The 22,823-nt window shown below is 29.7% G+C and overlaps 1 protein-coding gene across 1 annotated transcript in view; it reads right to left on the reverse strand.

Moving 5' to 3' along the window:
* The window catches only part of shop (sulfite oxidase), a 62,699-nt gene that overhangs the window by 1,082 nt on the left and 38,794 nt on the right, over positions 1 to 22,823 (reverse strand). Inside the window, exons 4-9 of the mRNA XM_075367396.1 lie at positions 18,012 to 18,171; positions 15,653 to 15,839; positions 14,015 to 14,146; positions 11,283 to 11,475; positions 5,386 to 5,586; positions 2,102 to 2,274 (exon numbers count right to left, since the gene is read on the reverse strand). Coding sequence (XP_075223511.1) covers positions 2,102 to 2,274; positions 5,386 to 5,586; positions 11,283 to 11,475; positions 14,015 to 14,146; positions 15,653 to 15,839; positions 18,012 to 18,171 — 1,046 coding nt within the window. The remainder of the gene's footprint in view (positions 1 to 2,101; positions 2,275 to 5,385; positions 5,587 to 11,282; positions 11,476 to 14,014; positions 14,147 to 15,652; positions 15,840 to 18,011; positions 18,172 to 22,823) is intronic.

The following is a 22,823-nucleotide window of genomic DNA, read 5'->3' on the forward strand; positions in this document are numbered from 1 at the left end:
ATTCTCAGAAAAAAATAATTACTAATTCTAAAATGACATTTCACTGCATTTGATCAAACCGATAAAAAGGTTTTTAATTATTAAGTCACTGGTGCCTATTTCATCTTCACTAGCAGAGAATTTCAAGCAATCAAATTTGGTAAGAGATTACAATCTCTTATTCCTCACTGAGGTACACCCTCTCTCATCCTTGGTATGAGCAAAAGAAAAAAAAAAAATCAGGATAAAAAACACATGAACTTTTTTTTGTTAATTTTTAATATAACCCATAACCACTAGTTTAAATGAGTAGAGATGTGCTTAAACAACCTGTAGCAAGGGGGAGTTATGTCAGGGGGTTTTTATAATTTGTCTTCTTTCATAAAATTACAAATAAACATGTTTTAACATTTACGTAGCTTTTTAACTGATTAGAATATAATTAAAAAAACAGGTGTATGGACAGAGTTCTCAGTTCTGTATATTCACCATAAATGTCAAGATATCCCTAGACTTATTACTGCATTTTTCATCTTATAATAAAAAATAACATTTTAGAAAAAACATTTTGTTTGATAAGTTATAGCAATCTAAGAAAATAGCAATGTGTTAAGGTTTAGTTAATACTAGCTGCAGGGCATGCCTACAGCACATCTTTGCAGCTAGGCCTGGCGGGTAGTATCTCTGAAAGGGATTATTAGGTGTCCAAAATTGATTACCTCTTTTGTAAAAATATCTTTTTTTGAATGATTTTTCATCATATAGCGAAAGTAAATTATAAATTTAACTCTTGAAATTGATACTAACGAATCAGGATTTTCTGCTAGTAATTGGTACATTCCGGTGCCTTCTTTTTGGTTATAATTCATTATTTTATGAAGAAAAAGAACCACATAAATAAATAAAAAATTGTAAAATATTTTTAAAACCACTCCACACATCCACTCCACCACATTGTAAATAAATGCACTAAAAGGTAAAAAACTAATTTTAGGACAGTATCTCAGAATGGATTTTACAACAGGCTTTGATGGTGTATGTAAGACTGTGTGAAAGTCACATAGCTTCAAATTAAAAATTTGATGTTTTTGCCAATTTTTTCTTACGCATGTTTGCACCCCACTCTTTAGGCCATTCATCACGCGTAAGAAAAAATTGGCAAAAAAAAAGATTTTTAATTTGAAGCTATGACTCAGATAATCTTACCTATCACCATCAAAGATTGTTGTCAAATCCATTCTGAGATATCATCCTAAAATTATTTTTTACATTTTAGTGTGAGTGGCATTTAAAAATTTTTTTACATATTTTTTTATTTTCTAATTTTTAATGCATTTAATAAAAAAGTGGTTTTTAAAAAAAAATTTTATAAATTTTTTATTTTCTACTTTTTAGTCTTTTATATTTTACAACTATGCTAGCGCACAGGTTTGAGCATATTTAGTGAAATATCGAATCTGTATGTTTTACGGTAGGTGAGTGCAATCAAAACCTAGGGCTTAACGATTTAATTTTCAGGTAACCAAGATCTGGTCGATCAAGAATGTACCTGATGCGTTAAACAGTTAGTACTCGACCTGGTGATATATGCACAGTTTAAATAGTGAAAATTGGATAAGCAGTTGCCAAAATATTATGCTGGCACCCTATCATACCCCCTCCCCAATTTCCGAATGGCACCCCAGGCATTTGAAATATTATCTGATGGGAGCAGATAGGGTATCATTGGGGGCGGACGGAGTCAAAAAAGTTTTCACAATGCTAGGACTAACTGTTTTCTATATATATATTGAAAATGGTCAGATCACCATGAGACATGTACTAATGAATTGGGATTTTCTGCTAGTGATCGGTACATTCCAGTGCTAAGCTGAGGGGGACACAAACACAGATACACATAAAAATTCTGTTTAGTAGTTTAGTAATTTTGTTTGATGATACATCCTATTCTTGGAATAATTAAAAAGGGTGCAAATTCAATTTCTTACTACATATAATGCTAACATGAAGAATTAATTGCTGTGAAAAATCTATAGGTTATTAAATTTATATTAACAGTAGCTCAGTTCGATCTATAAGGCTAAGATAGAGAGAGTTAAAATAATAAAATACATAAATTTACCGAGCTATCTTTAGTTTTAATTGGTATTTCAGCTTTCCATAAACTCCATGACCAATGATGCGGTGCATTTTTAGTTTCCTGGTTAGTTATATCAGCAACATACCATGTTTTACCGCAGTCTGGTGTGATATCCACTCTTACAATTTTACTTCCACCACCAGACCAAGCATAACCTGTATAATCAAACAACAAAAAATTTATTTATTTTTTTTTACTTTATTGTATTTTCATGGTTTTATATTGACAAGATACCTTAAATGGATGGGTGAACTGTTTTAATTTTTTTGAATATTTCTCATGAAAAGTATACCCATGGAGGGCTATCATATGAATGTTAGGAAATTTAATTATTCTGACCAGAAATAACAAAATAATCTAGTAGCATCAAGATAACATTACAAATTTTACAGACTATGCAATATGTGGAGAAAAGAATGTAACAGAAGATAATGCCTGAAAGGTCACACTTCTTGTATGTATAATTTTTTACTGAGATATGAATAAACACTTTTTTTAAAATGTATATATTATTCTTTTTTTTTGACAACATACTCCTATCCCTTGTTTCCCCTACCTTTTGTACTTTATGACTGGAGTTTTATGCTTTCAGTATATTTCAATCATCTCAACACAACTAAATCAAGATTAGAAACAAGTATTTTTTATTTACTAAACATGAAATGGTATTTTAATGAAACACACCAAAATGTCTAAACACAAAGTAGGTTAAGTCTGTTCCAAAAAGAATTGACTTCTGAACAAAAGTTGAATAAATGATTGATTGATAAATTTAAAAACAACATATACATGATACAAATATGTAAATAATGAAAATATAAATGATATACAAAATAGATAAAGAAAATCTAAGATTTGATGTGGATCCTGGGTAAGGTGACAAACTGTATCCTGTAACTGTATAAACTGTATCCTCCTTACAATTCAATAGTTTCTCAGTGCCTCCATCATTTCAAAAAGTAATAACCTCAAAATTTAAGGGTGTGATAAGATAAAATGAGAAAATTACCAAAACATATTTAATAAACTGGTATCTGAATAAATACAATGTTTAGAATGCTGGATGCATTTCACAATGTAGTGCTGTTTGGCATTTTTAGCAGCTAATAACCACAACAGTTAATACAACTTAACATTTTTAACTTAAAATACTAAAAATAAATCTTCCAAAAATTAAAAATACAAAAGAAAATATGGCCAAATAAAATTTTTATTGTTTTTATAAACAGGAAAGGGAATGAGACTTCTATACAGTGGTTTCATTTTTTTTTAATTATTATTTTTTGGGAGCACAACAAAGTGTCGTTATCAGTGCTTGGACATAACATTATTGTAGGAAACAATCTTAACAATACCAAACTTAAAAATTAAATAACAGTCATATAAAAAATAATAAAATGTGCAATAGTATACTGAAAAATATTCCTAATTCAGTACAGCATAGATGTAAATTCCTATCACATGTGCTAAAGGTGAAATAAAACCACAATGAAATACACTATTAAAAATCTTACTTAAAACAACAAAATTACCATCTGGCATATGCCAAATGGCATAAATATAAGAAAAACATTATGGTAATAATCAAATATAAGAATTCAGATTTACGGCCTTAAGAAATAACAAACAGTTTGTGATATAACATTGCTACATTGTTCCTTAAAATATTTTGGATATTAGCTTCTAATTTAAATTTCTGATGCAATGCTGCATACAGTACATCCACAAGGATGTGGTATACAGTTAGTTGACAGTTGCAGTGAACACAAACAGGTCCATAAATCTTAATCATGAGATATCAATCAGTGAGCCTAGCGTGTCTTATTAGCAAACAGCAAATAATAACCTCCTCTCGATGGTTGTTCCTGCATGAAGAGCTCTACAGCGACTATGCTTTTATAATAAATTGGAACATGTATTCAGAAATACCCTACTCACATCTTGCTTTTAAATTATTACAGCTGTGTGTTCTATTAATTCATCCCATAGGTAGCTTGTATTATATAAAACATTTTAACAAATAAAAAAGTCAACCCTAAAGGCAAAGATGATGGACCACTATTTCAAATAAGAAATTGGCACTAATATTTAAGAATGATTATAATTTTTGTTATCTGACAGGTAGCAAGCACATAACCAGCCTCCATGCTAGTTAAATCTTTGCAAATAATGTTTGTCTGTACTTTCCCCTTCTTCCTTGACATCAACAATTAGTTGAAACTTTCTCTTTTCTCTACTATACCTTCCATAGACTCCATTACCATAAATTTTCTTCTTAGATAATTGACTGTCATTGATATCCTGCTATTTACTAATAAAACAAAGAATACAACACTGCATACTAAACGAACAAAAGGCAGATGGATAAATGAAATAAAGAAATTATTTTGAGAATATTTATTTATAATCTCTCCAGTAACTTAATTTAAGTAAAATATAATTCTTTAACATGTGAAATATGCTACCACCAGAATCTGAATCCAGAACCTTCCACCAAAATCAATCAGTTCAAACATTTTTTCTGTAATTTAATCTCATTTGTTAGCTCATCTAGCTATTTATAAAGTAATTCATCAAAGGATCTTATGAGATTTTTTATACAGCAACATCAATCATATTTAAAACATGGCTGATTTTGGCCAGAATTTACTGATTTAATACAAAATAAAATACTGTAATCTATAAATAATATATACCTTTTCTCAACTGTTACTGTAAAACAAATTTCTTTATTGCATTCAAAGTATTTAGTCAATTTAGGGAGGCCACAATGAAATTCAATACTACACCATAACTTTTTTTCTATAAAAAAGTATTAGTATATTTAATCAAATTTATACAATATTATAATTAATAATCCATATTGTGTTATACTATAAAGAAATGTTAATAAGAAATTAATGTCTTGATTTTCATTATACTTTCACATAATTTTTTAGTCTGGTACCAATCAGAATATTATATTTTATTCATGTTAGTGTGTAGTAATTTTTTGTTAATAAATTTTATAACAGTTTTGAATTATTTAAAATTCTACTCTATTTTAGATTTTCTATTACTTTGTTGCTTTGGTTAAAATTCTATTCTGGATTTTTAGCTTATTAAAAACTGCATACACAATTAACAATAAGTGAAAATAACTTGATTATACTGTAAGGAGTGGCTTGAAGCAACACCAACCAAATAAAACAATATTATTTTTTATATGCAATAAAAACTTCCTTTTTCTAATAAATTAGTTATGAAACAGTTTTAAAACAACTAACCTTTCAATGTTATTTTTCCATTAATGACTTTAACAGTATCATTTTCAGTTGGATCACAAATAGCAGATGTAACTGGTAGAGCTTGGATAGCTGGTGCACTTTCAAAATCTGCATTTTCCCATTCAGTACTAGGTGAAAATCCTTTGTAATCAATTCGCTGCCAATGTGTATTACTTTCTTCTTCAGCTACAGTTATTGCTCCTAAAACAAAATATTATTTAATTCAAGGGATTCATATGACCACTGTCAAACTAATAGCAGAATAACAAATCACCTTTACAAGGTGATTATAAATCATAGACTGTTATTGCTATTATTGATTAGTTAGCATTAAAAACTAAGAGAGGCTGAGAAATAACCTGCCAATACCTTTTACCCATCAGGAAGTTTCAAATGTTGTGGTTAAGGGGTGATGATCTTGGGGATGCAATCTTGTACAGTCTTCCTGCACAACACTAGCCTCAGCTTGCAGTTCCTGTGATCTGGATAGATATGTACCTGCTAAATTATACAGACTTCTTTCTGGAGAACTCCAGAGCATATCGTTTGAATAATCCCTAATAATCATTATTATTTCATTTCGTAAGAGTATTGTTACTTAAAATTCTTTTTCTTCTTTATCAGAGTGCCTGGATTAGGTGGTGAATCATAAAAGGACCATCTAGAAAGTAAAGAAATTTGCATTTATCCATATGATTCCAACCATCAATTGTGTCCTATAAAGTCAATTAGTTTCCTGTTGTACTAATTCAGTTTGCACTAAGTTTTATGATTTAAGTGTGTTACAAATTTTTTTTGAGTGTTTAAGATGCGTAGAAAAAATATAAAATACCATAACATGTGAAAACTGAAACTAGATCCACTTTTTAAATGCAGGAAAAATCTTCCCTGTAAAATAAGAAGTTACAATATAAAATATCAGGAAGTTATAAATATATCAAGCATGAAGTAACTGTAATGCTCAATGAACAAAGATTAAATCTTCTGGACATATACCACTAGACATGGACGACTACACTCCCTTGCAATTGAAAAAAATTTAAATGAAATTTTTAAATATGAATGAGTGTGGATGCTCATTAGCGTTTTATTTTTTTTTTAGATTTCATTATTTCTCTTATAAGAAATTGTAGTGAATATATTAGGAAAAAAAAAACTCTGCTGGATGGAGTTTTTAAATACTGCCAGAAGATAACTGCTGTGAAAAACAAGAGGAAGGCTGAATTTCTTATCATATTTTGGAACTGGTGATGGATCTGCCGTAACATTACTGAAAGTAAACACAGATTGTATTTGCACCACAATTTCAACAATTCCTTCAAAATCAACCAAACTATGAAATTATTGAAAATGATTGCAAGTCATGGGAACCTAATTTCATGCCACAAACGATAAATAAATACAACAATAAATTCAAACATTGTGAAATGCTTAACTGGTTCAGTATAAAACAAACAACACAGCTTCTTATCAAAAAGCTGCATAGTTTTGTTTCATAATAACATTTGAATCCCCATACCTAGGAGTACAGGATATCTTGATTTGGTGGCAGGTCTTGCATACTTCACTGATCTTAAGAGCAATATCAACAGTAGCATTACCATTGGTAAGACTTGCCGAGAGAGACAGGTTGAAGGTTAGAAGTCAGACTAAAAAGGACTTCACAGAAGTACCTGTTTCCCATTTTAAAACAGCTGCAGTCAGCATCTATTCTTCATGTTAAGGGTGGCTGATATATATAGAAGGGTACATTTATTTTTTGTCTTCAGTCATTTTACTGGTTTGATGCAGCTCTCCAAGATTTCCAAGAAAAGAAGGATACATATATATGTAGAAGGCATCAGAATATCATTGTCCAACATTCCTCCAACTATTATCATCACAATCTTCTTTTGTTAAACGTAAGTTAAAACAGCTTCCAGTTTGAATTTCCAGGGAATGAATATGAGAAATTATAGTAATCGGCAGGTAGAAAAAAGTTGACAAAAAATAGAAAGACAATAAGAATGCAAAGATAGTCTAGGGACGCAAGAAAAATTTAGAAAATTTAAAAACAGTGAAAGAAAATATGCAAAATGGACATAATTGGAGCGAGTGGAGCAAGATGGGAAGGGAAAGGTAAGCTTAGAGTAATCATATTTTAATATATTATTATTCAAGAAATAAAAAAGAAAGAAATTGTGTAGCAATCAATTTAAATAAATAAATAAATAAATAAATTGGAAAATGTGTACAAAGGATGATTTTTAGTAATGGTAAAACAACTCCTACAAAGAGAGGAGTAAAAGCATTTTTTTATTAGATTACAGGTTCCTGGTATGGCATGAAAAAGCATGGTATGCGTAAGAAAAAGAGTTATATTAAATTAAAAAAGCTTTTGAATTTAATATAAGTGTACATGCCAAGTAGTCAATATGAAGAAGATTGTGAAGTAATACATGAAGAGCATTATGCAAGAGGAAGGAAGAATATTTTTTACAGGATTTGTTAACAGGGGACTGGAATACTGTGAAAAGTAAGACTGGGATGAACAAAAAGTGGGAAAGTATGGACTGGGAATACTTGAGTAAAAGGGGATAAAGAAAGGCTTATTGAGTATTAGAAGGAAAATAAAATGTTCATAGCAATATGCAATTTAAACACCATAAAAGAATTACACATAAAAATCTTGATAGTAAAAAGAGATACCAAGTTGAGTACATACTTCCAGAAATAAGATTCAAAAGTTTAATGATAGAGGTACTTAAGATTGTCATACTTTTCTAGTAGAAGAAATAAAAGTAATATTGAATAGTTAAATGCAAAGAAAGTAACTATACATCGAATTTGTAAAAAAATTACAACTGGAACAGAAGTAATGTGAGTGAAATTAACTCAAGTGTTGAAGAGAAGACATGGTGCAAAGAATAGGCAGAAGAATTGTGCAAATGAATTTTGACTGAATATGAAAGGGGCATAAAAATTGTAGTAGAGCAGTCAACATCAATAACAAAGGAAGAATAAAAAAGTCCAGGTTTACTATAGAGATGATTGGAAAAATGGAATACAGAAGAAAATATAGCAGCAGGAAGGATGAAGAAGGTAAGAGTCGCTACAGAAAATTGAATAATAAATTACAAAGAGTAATCCAAAAAGCAAAGGATAAAAGGCCTGCAGACAATACTCAAGTATAGAATATTTATTTAGAAAGAAAAGAAAAATATGAACAAAAGTATAAAAGAGTTAGTTTCATGAAACTAACTCTAGAATATTTATTTAGAAAGAAAAGAAAAATATGAACAAAAGTATAAAAGAGTTAGTTTCATGAAACAACTGTAAGAAGAGCATGGTCACTGAAGAAAGTGCCAATTAAGATTTTTTTAATGAAAGTTTACAAGAGATGATGAACTAAATAATATGATCTACAACAGTGCAATGTGACCAAAAAAATTTTCTAAGCAAAAGAAAGCTGGAGGTGTTTGAAAAGAGCTAGAGGTGTTACAAGTGAGCAAAGAAAGCTAACTGGGAAAAACATACATGTGGGAAGCAAAATCAGTTAAAATAATGCTAGAAAGATCAGTAAAAGTACAAGAAAGAAAAAATTATCTATGATCTAAAGGAAAATGGGAGCTATAAAAATCTTAAATGTTTACCTGGAAAGATAGGAGAAAAAATACTGACATGATGCAAGGGACCTGCCTCAGGGCAGAAACCAAATGATGATTATTTGATTAAGTTGCTAATGCTTATATGCAAAGTATTCATCTGAGCACCAATCATACAGAAATCTTAAAAGAGAGATAAATAATTATAAAGTATTTATTTGTATTTGCAATGAAAATTTTTTATGATTTTATAAAGGAAATTTAATTTATTTTGGTGTAAATCCATTACCCATTAAAAATTTTAATTTGATAAAACACAAATAAAGATCACTTAATTACTGTTGTCTCAAATTTGTTACAGCCAAATGTTCTTTTATTTCTGGAAAAGTTGTGTAGATTTCTCCTTATACAATTCTACAATTTAAAGCACATTCTCCAGACCAACACTGCTGTGCCTGCTTCCTACATCTATCTATCTATTGTTTCCTACGCTTACTTCTTGGTCAATCGTTCAGTATTTTCTTCTTTTCATTCTTTCCTTTCCCATCCTTTTCATATACCCAAATAGTTTTTATCTTACATCTTTCAATAGTCTTACCCAACTTTCCTATACCACATGACCCTAGATTCAAATATAAAATGATATAAATTAAAATGTAATAAAAAAATGTAGTTGCTTAAACATAAATACAGCAGTACTAATAAAAACAATATTATGAATGAAAGTTACAGTTTGTAACTAAAATAATTGATGTGTTCATTTCATTTAAGTATAATTAATTAGAGACAAAAGCACAACTACTACTTGATGTCAAAATATGTAATAAATATATCAAAAAGTTTTTTTGCAATTGAATGTGGTTAAGCAGTTAACTATAACAGACATTCAATAATTAAAGAGAAACTGATTTAGAAATGAAACAGTTTGTAGGAGGAGTTTTGTACTTTCATGACTTTAGGTTGGCATCACTGGGATGAGCTGAGAACAGCTAACAGATAAAAATTGTTTTGTTTATAACCTCAATATTGCATTTAGTGATGACATGTTAATTTGAAGTTTCCACATTAGTTGAACAACATTCAGTGATCTGTTTTTTGCTTTTTGATAGTGAAAAACTGGCTAAATGTGCAAGGTGGGTCCCGAAAGAGTTAACGCAACAACACAAGGAAGCAAGATTCAAAGTGTGTACAGACTTGAAAGAACGCTATGAAAGGGAAGATGACTCTTTTCTAAACAAAATTTTAACATGTAATGAGACAAAGCATGGAATGGAAGCACACCAGCTCACCTGTCTGAAAGAAATTCAGAATGCAAGCATCAGCAGGAAAGGTTTTGGGATTCCCAAGATGTCGTCTTTTGTAATTATTTGGAAAATCAATAAATGATATCAACTACTCAAGACATGCTGATGAAAAAAGTAAAGCCCACAATGAGAGAAAAACTTCACAGATCTCAAAGAAAAGGCGTGATATTGCTACAAAATGCTCGTCCTCGCACTACCCAGTTGACCCAAGAAACCACTAGAAAAATGGGTTGGGAGATACTACTACATCCTCCATACAGTCCAGATTTGACTCCCTTGGACTTTCATTTGTTTGGTCCACTCAATCAAGCAGGCATTACGTGGAAAAAAGTTCATCAACGAGGAGGTCAAAGAATTTGTGGGAAAGTGGCTCAAACAAGACAAAGACTTCTTTGCATCAGGTATAAAAAAAGTAGTTCATCGGTGAGACAAGTGCATAATTATTGGTGGAAATCATGTTGAAAAGTCTCATTTTGTAAAACTACTTTTTTTTTCTACATCAATTTGTCTCTTTAATTATTGAATGTCCCTCCCCTATGTATTTTAAATGTAATGATATATGATTTTTAGCTATAAATCAATACTAACTTGCATTAATAATAATTTACTTTTAATAGGTTATTTCATTTAATGGACAAGAACACGAGAACTGATTTGTGAAGATTTTTATATTTAATGATTACTCAATAATTCAACCTTTGAACAATATACATTCAATTTAAAAAAAAAAAGTTTTAAACTTTTTCCTTTAAAAGTTTATCAGAAATCATTTCTAATTAAGCTACAGTGGCACTTGACTGTGATAGTTAAGTTATGTTTAATAAAGAATGGTGAACTTACCACTTGTTATATGATAATATTTATAATTATATTACAATCTAAATAATTTATTTAGATTAATATTTATATATTTAATATTATATATTTAGATTAATATTTATAATTATGTTACAATCTAAATAATTTATTTATATAAAAAACATGTGAAACATTAAAAAAAACTTCTTACCTAACCATTTTACACTGCGAGCACCAGCATTTCCAGGAACTAACATACGTACCGGAAATCCATGGTCTGGAAGGAGAGGCATTCCGTTCATTTCATAAGCTATTAGGACATCGCCTTTAGGATCCATAGCTTTTTCAATCGGAATAGATGCACCATACGGATTATTTGCTGGATCTAGGTCTAATCCTTCAAACTTAAATAAAACATTAAAATGGATATTAAAAATGTTCAATATCTAATATTATAAAGGAATGTATCTGTGATTTTACAAGTGAAACTCTTAAAAACTATATTAGTTTTTACGCAGCTACTTTTTATTACATTCTGTATCTTCGAGGAACAAAGTAGTCAGAACAAAATAACTTATAAGCTTTTTGAGGTACGGTTGGGATGTCTCTACAGGATGAATTAATTTTCATAAAACTAATTATGGGGAAAAAATCCTAAATAAAAATGCAAATAAATTTTATAAAATAATCTAAGAAATTACCAACAAAAGTTATAAAATACTGAACTGGCAAACAAATTTTTTGGAACATTAAAAAACTTCAATGATACTGTGGTTATAATTTAATACATTTCAATATACTTTGGCATAATTTAGCAATTACTGATTATTAATGTAACAGATATTTACTAATTATGCAGATTTTTAGGTATACTTTATACAGATTTCTTCATTAATGCAGTAATCATCCTTAGGCAGATCCTTTACATCAACATTTGTTTCTACACTATTTCATTCTCCTTAGCTAAAAAATTTAATTTCTTTGATAATTTGTACTTTCTTTCTGTTCATTTATTTATTTATTATATCCTTCATCATACATAATATTGAATGACATCATTATTAACTACTAATACACTACTTTATTTTACAAAAAAAAATGAATAACCAAACATATCCGAACACAAAAATATTTTTAATAAATAATAACATATAACCTTAATATAGTATCTGAAAAAATATATATTCACTAAAATAACAGGCAAAAAACTACAAGAAAATCATAAACCAGACAAAAATATTATTAAGCCAAATCCAGGCCAAAAAAGAAAACTGTATACTCAATTCTGCACTGTATCAAAAAAACTTATTCTCTGAGTAAAAGGAATTGCAGTGTAGGAACTCTCTCTTAAATGACCTCTGATATTTCTTTCAATGCAACTATTCTTAATGAGTAGAGGACAATACATTTCAAACTTCAAAAAAGTTGGTTCCTTTTTTATACAATTAAGCAATTATATCATTCTTCATTTAGCTAATATTTAAGTATATATTAAATATTTTTATTTTAATTTAATCAATTTGTAATTCTTTGTAAACACTAATTCATACTTTTATGATTTGTTTAAATCTCTTTGACATTTTTATACAAATCTTTTTATTAATTTTACTCTTTTTTTAATTTTATTCATATTTATAATATGAAGTGATATTAAAGATGAAATGGGTTCATATTTAAAAACTGAGGGATACTAGGAGCTAGAAACAATTGTAGATTTAATTGTTAAAAAATTACTACTTCATGCTGTGTTTGAAATTTTTGTACACCATCTTGGATCTACCGCATTGAATAAAACTTTTTTTTCTTTAAATAGCAAGGTGGACATATGAAACATGATCTTGTAAAATTTTATGGGAAAAACAACTGTGAAAACTTTCTTAATAAATATCTGTTTGCAGATATTGCAAATAAATGGAAAAATTGCAGAAGTAATAATAATAATAATATACACAATAACTAATAATTTGCAACACTATTACAAATTAAATGCAATTTTTAATTAAATCAACTATAAAAAAAAATTTTTTTAATTTAAAAAATTTTGCAATTTCTAATTAAATTAAATTTTTTAATCAAAATATTTAATTTTTAAATTTTGTTAAATGTTTTTGTTCTTAAATTACCTAACTTAATAAATTTTGAAAAAAGTGTTAAGTAATAAGCAAAGATATGCAGACGGCAGGCTGTCAGCACGCTCTGGTCGACAACATTAATGATGTTACTGGACAGATTATCCGATCAATACCAGCAGCCACACATTTTTTTAGAATTTGATATATTTACACTATTATTTTTGCAAATTTCAGTCTAATAAGTTAATTTTTGTATAACCTGTTACATAGTAATTGCAAACAATGACTGCTCTTGGGTAGGGCTGTCTGCCAGCGTGCTCTAGCAGATGACATTAAAGGACTACCAGACCATTTTCCCAGTCAATGTCAGTAGCCAGACTTATTTTTTTTAATAATTTTACATATTTCTACTACCATCTTCACAGTTACAGCTCTTAGCTAATGATTCTAAAAATAATATTTTTACCACCTCAGGAAGACACCAGACTCATTTTCCAGTGAAAATTGCATGCCAGACTGTAATAAGATGTTTTTTTTTTTACCACAAAACAATAAATATGTAAAAGTTCAACATTAAGCATGATAGTATTTACAACAAGAAAGATGCTGTAATGTCTACACCAGTGAGACATTGCATTTTATCAACAGCACTGCATAAATAAAAGAAAAATTAGTTTGTTCCAAGACTAAGCAAATCAGTCTTAAAAAATTCACAATTAAGTCTATACCAAAAAATACTTTCCACAAATGTTTTGATTATCAGAAGAAATGCTGGGAACTACTTTGAAGGGGACAATATCAATATGGATGAATAAGTACATCCTCTATTTTTTTATTATACCTCATGTACACAAAAATAAAGATAACACACCTGTACATGTTTTGCTTTGGTATTACATTCATCATAACCTAATGAGATAAGCACATCACGTAATTTTGCACCTGAAAATGTAGCACAACCCATAGCACCAACACTCCATGACAATCCTTTCATTGGTTTCACCTGTTAAAATAACAAAACTTTTTACATTCCTACATAATAAATACAATAAAAACAGTAAATTATTACAAAAGGCAACTTGAGAAAGAAAAATTTGAAGTAAATTTGAAATGCAGGTACTAAAGTGATGAAGAAAATGATTTATTTCTCATCAGCCTATATCTTTTTGCCATTAAAAGAGGCATTTGTCATAATGGTATATCAATTTTTGCATCTACCACAAAACCAAATTCTTTCTGAAATCAACACATTTTCCACTGCTCTTTTGGCACAATCATATCATTAAAAGTTGATCAGAAAAGACATAGAAACTGATTAAAATCACTTCATGCTAAATCTGGCTGTGGGCATGGTGCTTTCTGGGATAGACTGTGGAGATTCAGTCTGGTGGACTCAGGTATGTGTCCACAGTGTGGACAGTTGGATACTGCTTACCATGTGTTCTATGAATGTGTGAAATACAATGTTCTGTGTAGAGAGACCATTTGCTAGCTTTATATTATAGGGTTGGAATTTGATCTCAGATAGAATTGGAAGCACCGGGCCAAATGGGCGATCATGGAGAGCTTCCTTATGTGTGTGGTGCATGATAGGATTGCTGAGGAAATATAGGATATTTCTTGGGTTTTTCCTTTTTCTTTGCATGTGCTGTTATTTTATGGTTACTTAGTTCATTTTTGTTTTGTTGTTTTTAGTTTTATACGTTGCATGTTGGACACACTTTTTTATGAATAGGTAATAATAGTCTTGAATGCAGATCCTTGTTTTAAACAGTCTTGTTTAAGAATTCAGTTATTGTTTTTATTTATTTATTTATTGTTTAAGACTTTTATGGTTTTGTTTTTGTTTGTTTATGTAATAGTATACCGATAAGAATGTCATGATGAGTGGCCTTCGCATTGGTGGGGCATTAAAGAGATTCACATCAAAACGCATTGTTTAAGAGATTTTGTTTTACCAGAATACTTTCACTTTTTAGAAGCCAAATGAGAAAATATTTCAATTTGCTGTTATTATTAAATACTGACAGTCTTAAAAAAATTTCATTCATAATGATATTCATGAAAATGTTATAGAAATAAAAGTGTAATTTTAAATAGCAATAAGCAGTACAAACAAAAGTCAATCATTTATTATTTATTGGTTTTTGTCATTTTACAAATGAACTGTGTTTAAATGCCACCAAAAAACTAATGCATTGTTGTTTTGAAGAGATTTAATAATAACAAATGTTACAGTAAGAGCATTTGCTAAATGGGGATCATTTTTATGTACAAAATCAGAAACGGCCAGTTTAGAAGAAGTTGCTGAAAAAGATGAATGACTTTATAAGAGTAATTTTTAAGTCTTTGCTTTTTACATTTTTGAAAAATGTAAACTCATTATATTCTCAACATCATTCTATTTATAAATATGAAAAATTATGTACAAAATATATTTTTTTTTAAATCAGTACTCAGGATATGGTTAAGAATAAAATATTATTCACCAATTTAGATCACTGTATACCTTAGCCATTTCCATTCGTCTGTTGCCAGCACACTGTAGAGTTGCAGTAATAGTATGTTTTGGAAATTGTTTAATGTCATTTAAAGACATTTCTGTAGATTTAACTCCTATACCACCAATTGTCAAATTATATTCTGCTGGATCTACTTCAGGTACTGGTAAATGATTGCGCACATAAAATAATTCCCTAAAATATAATTTTAAGAAATGAAATATATATTTTTAAAAGTTCACATTACACAACTTTAAACTGTAACCATAAGTAAATAAGCTATCTTTAAAGAATAAATACAAATTTTGTTAATTTCAGAACTAATATGATTTATAATTAAGTTTTTAAGAGCTAAGGTTACTGATAAAATTTACAAAGGATGATCTTTTTTGGAAACATTTCTTCAGTTTCTACATAAAAGGAGAGATATACAGTAAAGACATATTAAGGTAGCAATTTTCTATTCTATTGTATATATAACAACTGCTGTTGAATAGTGGTATAACAACATTATTTTCAGACTAGGTCTAAAAAATATGTAAGCTATTTTTTAAAATGGTTGTTAATATTCATGAACATACAATGACACATACTCCACACCTCAAAAGCGCTGGGAAAATCCTTTCAATAAAGACAATTCGGTACTGCCTATGATTATGCTCCTATATGATGTAACTTGATAGCCAACTGAGCAACAATATCAGGCTTGGGATTAACAATCCCAATGCATGAGCCATGCATCTAAAGTATAACTGCTGAAAATACAGTAGTCTAACACCACCTAGTAAAAAAATAAAATTGTGGTGATTTTTCAATAATCAATCTGATTCAACTTCTATGCAATCTATCAAGCTCTAAATTAGTTCTTGAATTCTATCCATAAAGAAACTTTTTGATCTTATGTGAAGTCAATTTTGCATCAATATAAATTTAAAGATGGTGACAAATCCTGTTCAATTGTCTGTCCAAATCTAATTTTAAACAGAACCTTATGCTATATGCTTTCCTCTAGTATTCATTTACAGTATTAAATACTTTGAAATGGGGAGTAACTTTTCCATCAAGTGTGTGTCCATACATAGTTTTTTTCTTTTTAAAAAGAAAATAGTTTTTTTGTTTAGGAGGAAAGACTGTTACAGGCAACCTTTAAATTATGCAGTTAAATCTTTTTTGAAAATAACCATGTAAATTAGGGGCCAATTCTACATAAGAAAGCATATAAGGTGTGTACAATTTTACTCAATTTCTATAAAGAGAACAAAATGATTCCTTGCCAACTTATTGAAAAGAGGTCTAAGTTAAAAACATTTTTACATTAACCAAAAACAAATTATTCATCAGTACAAGTCTTGTTTCAATTTTGTCTGCTTTAGACCTCTAAAAAAAAATTTGTATACTTTAAAGAATATTTCACTTCATTAAGAAGCATCTGGGAAAATTTCATTTCATTTTAAATATTATTGATCACTTGGCACTTCTTTCAGTTTCTGAACTGCTGCTGGAAATAATTAAAAACTTTTATTAGTTCAAAAGCTTTTCATAAACTGTTTACATTCAATGTTAATGTGGATATCCTTTGAATCAAAGTAGAATTTGAGGTAAATTTACCTTTTTTTTTTTGGGGGTGGACGGAGATAGAAATGCATTTACGCACGAAGTGTCTGACTCCTGCTGGTGGTCTAATCCAACCACCATCAACATACTACAGACTAAAACCACCCCCCCCCCTTTGGAGTAACCCTACGCATCCCAGAATCATCCCGAGGCATTACTTCGAGACGTGTAGGCCCCCTTGTATAACTCAATCGAACCAACAACACGTCTCGAATGCTCAGTCATATAAAAGTGATCACAAAACTAGTAACACATTGATGTTTCACGACTTCAATAGCAGTGTGTGACTCAACATATTTCTATTACCGTCAACCTTATTGGTAATTATGGATAAAACCTTGCCTCCTCCTCGGTTTTCTTTTTCACGACTGCCCTGATAAACGTGGCCACGACAGCCCAGGACGTCTCACTTCTTCGCTTTGTCTCTCTGATACTGTCTGGGGAGATGGGACCCACTTCTTGGACTACCTGCATTCTCAGAAGCTCCCATCTAGGGCACACAAAAAATATGTGCTTGGCAGAATCGACTGCTGCCAAGTAAAGGTAAATTCACCTGTCTTCCTCTAACTGTGTTGTAAACTAACCGCTGGAATTTCACTGCTATTAAGTTTTATTAGTTTAAGGTGTGGTTTTTCCATGAACATAATTAATCAAATGATTGTGTTTTATTATAGATTACTCACATTGATTTAACTTTAAACTATTGATCAATTTATGGGACAACTATAATCCAAAGCAAAGTTGTTGACTTACGCAGGTGTAATAAAACTCTCAGTAAGTATTGTTGAAGGTGGTTCTGCACAAAAGGGTCTTGTTAAATTAACAATAAGTGCTGGATGTCTTTTAGGATCTGCACTGTATGGATCGTTGACATCTTTTATATTATCTTTTGCTTCTTTTTGAGACAAATTACCTGCAAATTAGAGATCTAAAATTAGAGATCAATACAATATTTATGTATAGAGACTGGGCATACGGTCACTGTGTTCTTTATGGCACACATGGTCAAGAACAAATGTGTACTAAATACATTATTCTGAAAAGCTAGCTATTTTGAACTTTGTTAGTAAACCTCAACTGACAAAAAGGGCATATTCATTTTTGATTTTAAAAATTTTATCTACCCCCAAGAAAACATCATTATTATAGTCATGTTATTTTGTCATTAACATTTTTGCAGTATTAGCTAAGTCAAAAGTAAGAAAAAACACATGCTGAACTGTAAAACTTTATCACAAAGATATTATTCTTGTTGTCTTATAAAGACAGTTTGGTAAGTACTAGACTGCAGATAATAGGGAAATCAGCTTTCTCATATGATGATGTCACTCAAAGGGATTACAGTGAGCAGCAGACAGCAGAAGCAGAAATTCCTGCAACATACTGTACAGATGTTCGTGAGATTATGAGACAAACTGTGATAACCGAAACGAATCTTAGCCATATAAAAAATCTATTCCAGTAATCCACAATATTTATAGATAGCAGAAAGGTGGGAAAATATGTTTTCAGAATGAATAACAATTGATCACAAAAAAAAAAAGCATCGCAGTATTAAGCTATTGAAACATGAAATGTTGGTTAACTTAGTAAATGGAATCACTTCAGAAATGTCTGTACTTATAAGAAAGTAATAATAAATAATAACAGTTATGAAACAATGACAACCACTACATACGTATTTCAACTATTAGTCATTACAATTTTTTTTAAATTTCTTATTTCAAAATTAAAATTAGGCTCATGTGGTAAGTGAATACAGCTTATCTAAAATTAGAATGACCACTAACTCTATTTTTTAGAACTGTGAAAATTGTCTTTTGCTGTAGCACTTTTGTTCCAAAAAACAGTAATCATCTTTTATAATTTTTTACATTTACATATCCAAGCCTGTTTAGAGTTCACTTATGGTAGAGAGAAAAATATTTAATTTTCTAGATGGATCCAATTTTAAATATAACTTGCTCTGAATTCATTATTTTCCTAAGACGTGCTATTCATAACAGATTACAGGAGCTGGAAAAAATGGTTTTGCATATTAAGGGATTCTAAAAATACTAAATTCTAAAATATTAGGGATTCTAATAAATCGTTTTGCATATTGAACTTGTGTAAATATAGAAGAAAACTGAACAACTCAAACAAATGAATAACATACAAACAAATTACTATTCTTTAAAGAATATAACTTTAAAGTAACAACACAAACTCTCCATAAAATCAGATTGCAAGAAGATGTGAAAATGAAACTGAAAAATATAAAAAGAAACATAAAAGAAAAAAATGTTGATAATGATGTTGCTGAACTTTCCCAGCACTTAAATGAAGCTTAAAATTTTAATTCTTTCCAAATTAAAAGCTCAACCCTATATGGTAAAGAACTCTGATCTACAACATAAGGCATAATTAAATATTCAATTGACAATGTTTTTTTGCAATTACAAAAGAATTTTTGCAACTAAAAAGAAAATCTTTAAACTTCTTTTCATGTGATACACATAGAAAGCCTTCGACCCCTTAAGCTATTGATCTACAACCAAGCCAAGCCCAAATCATAGTCTACAAAATGACTTATGGCTGCATATAGCAGCTATGAAAACTATTCAATTGCAAAAGCTATGCTCACACAAATGTACCTGTTATTACTTTGTTATGTTAGTTAATAAAATAACAGCTCGACCAGATTGTTTTGATTTACATGATCCAACTTTTTTTTTTTGGGGGGGAGGATGAAAAACCTTTTCATGTTATCGCCCGGAACATAAACCAATGTTACTAACAAAGACTTATTACAATAATTATTAAATAGTCGAATAAAGATGCAAGGGCCTTAAGAAACAACAAGATATCAAAAATATCTTCATCACATTATCGAATAACATCACTTTTTTTTAGATGAATAAAAACTGTACTACAATTGCTATTAAAAAAATATATTTCAAAAATAAATAATACCTTTTTCAGCCTCGATCTTTTCCTATAATTTATTTTTTTACCAACAAAATTATTACTGGGTTGTCAAAGAGACAAACAGGCATGCATATAAAAAATAATGTGTCTAAACCACTACAAAAAAAAAATTGTCTGGAATATTTGCAAGGATGCTGATACTCCAGAAATAAATGAATTTTTAGATATCACATTAAATATGGGACTAAATCCTACAACCTGTTTGTCATCTTTTTCCTGAATCATGGCTTCCCAGAAATTCATTCCTCAAATCTATTCATTCATATTAAAAACATATTACATGTACATAAACATATTTATAATGATACTATTAATACTACTCTTTTGAAAAGATACATATAGAAATAAAATTATAAATGTTGTAAATAATCTAATGACATATTTTAGTGATATAATAAAAAAAATTTATAAAATGATATTAGTAAAAATTAGCAAAGCAGAAAAAAATATTCTTCAAGTTAACACTAGTCAAAAAAAGTTTTTTCATCTATCTGGAATCATACAAAGTGATTTAACTAATTTTGGGGTGCTGAATTCAAAACTGTTATCAGAAATTGTGTAGTAGGTCATGTTTTTTGGACACATACAATTTTGACATACAATCTATTTGTCAATAAATGCATAACCACTGTAAGATCAATATTTAAAAAAAATATGTATATTCATTCAAAGATTGGCTAAATCAACTAAATTTTTATGTATTCAAACACAGATGAATTAAAATACATTAAAACAATCTTAAGTCTAAATCGTTAGAAATGACATTAAAATAATAGTTTTTAAAGTTTAAATAACTGGAATTGTCTTACCTTTAATTTTTAAAATATGTTGACAAATCTTTTTGCTTATGATGTTCGATCAGTTTTTCTAAACAATAGTAACTTGTCATTCCAGGATCCCATCTTCCTTGGTACCGATGCTCCATGGTCAGAATGTCCTGATGAAATGTTCTTCTTGCTCATCACTATCTGAGCCAATGAATTTTTAATGATATTCTAAACATTTCTAGTTTTGTGACAGCTTTAAAAAAAAGTTTTGATCTTTTCTGTAGCCTAAAAACCCATCAATGTCTCTGAAGGACTTCCATGGAGCTACTTCACATTCGCTAAGATCATTGTCAAAAGTTGAATCTTTGAGCAGTTTCTTGATTTATGGACTGATAAATTTACCCTCCTTCCGCTTACCATCACTCAATTTAGGAGAACTTATCTTTAAACTATTAAATACTGATCTTCTTTGTCTAGTGCCTTCACAAAATTTTTCATGAGTCCGAGTTTTATGTGAAGTGGCAGCTGTATGATTTTACTACTCTCAATTAATGATGAATACTTTACATTTCCTTCACCAGCCAGCATTTTTTTCTGCCGCAATGGCTAGTTCTTTACTTCCCAGTGACATTTTGTATCATGACTATCCCAAAGACAAGGAAGACAATATTTTGTAAACTCATCTTGTAAACCAAGAAGTAACGAAACAATTTTCAGATCACTGCAAACTTGCCACATATGTTCTTTGTATTTTATTGCTTCTAATATTGATGCCATAGTTTTATAAATTTCTTTCATGTTGACTGCACGAACTGATTGTGATAGGAATGGATGGCTGGGTGTTTGTTACCATTAATGCAATAAAACTGTTTTCATGCCAACTTTAGAAGAGTCAATAAAAAGATGCCATTCTTCAGGAATATGCTGAATTCCAAGCTCTTTCATCAGACCATCGACATCTATGAATTTTTCATAAGAGTTTTATTTCGTGATCTGAACATAGTAACTTTTCTTTTTTCTGCTAAAAAGTGAAAAAACAAAATGTTTTTACAAATGTTTAGAATATTTGTACTAAACATTAGGGTTGCATTCTAAACCAGAAGTTCAGCTCATCATTCAGATACACGAAGAAATTCTTCAACATCCTCTACATCATCTGCTCCATTTCTAGCAATGTTGGATAGATGGTGGTATAGGTAACTCTTCTCCATGTGGTACCGGCTTTAGAGCTGAGAATACATCTGCATATTTTATGGACTTGCTACTTTTGAATGAAAATCCACATATATTTTTAACACAAAAGTAGCAGTCTGTGAAGTGGTCCTAGGTTCATGCCAAACCATCATACAGCAAACGGCAACCATTCAAAACCTTTCAACCCTTCAACCATTCAGTTAGAGTTACTGAGCATGATATGCAAATAACAGGCACCCAGATTTTATCTCGATCCCCAAATGCCCAAATCAAAATAAAATTTATAAGCTGTTTTTATCAATTCAGAAATAGTATTTCTTTGAGATACAGCTGTAAATTTACCACGAGATAATAAAAACGAGAAAAATCACTTTTATATTATAAAGAATTGATGAAAAAATAGCAAAACACTAATATCTCTGTGAAACGACACACAGTATAGAGAAGTGAAGATAAACTGAATAAATAAATAGATATATCAATAAACAGATATTGATATAATGACATCATACAGACAGGTTTGTATGTTTCTACCTCCCATGATACATTGTATTCATACAAGGTCTGTTTGGAAAGTAATGTCACCAAGTCTACAAGTATGAAAAAAAGGACTTCTATGTAAAATTTAAAGTTG

The sequence above is a fragment of the Lycorma delicatula genome, chromosome 5 (assembly GCF_047948215.1).
Source record: "Lycorma delicatula isolate Av1 chromosome 5, ASM4794821v1, whole genome shotgun sequence".
NCBI classification, from domain to species: Eukaryota; Metazoa; Arthropoda; class Insecta; order Hemiptera; family Fulgoridae; genus Lycorma; species Lycorma delicatula.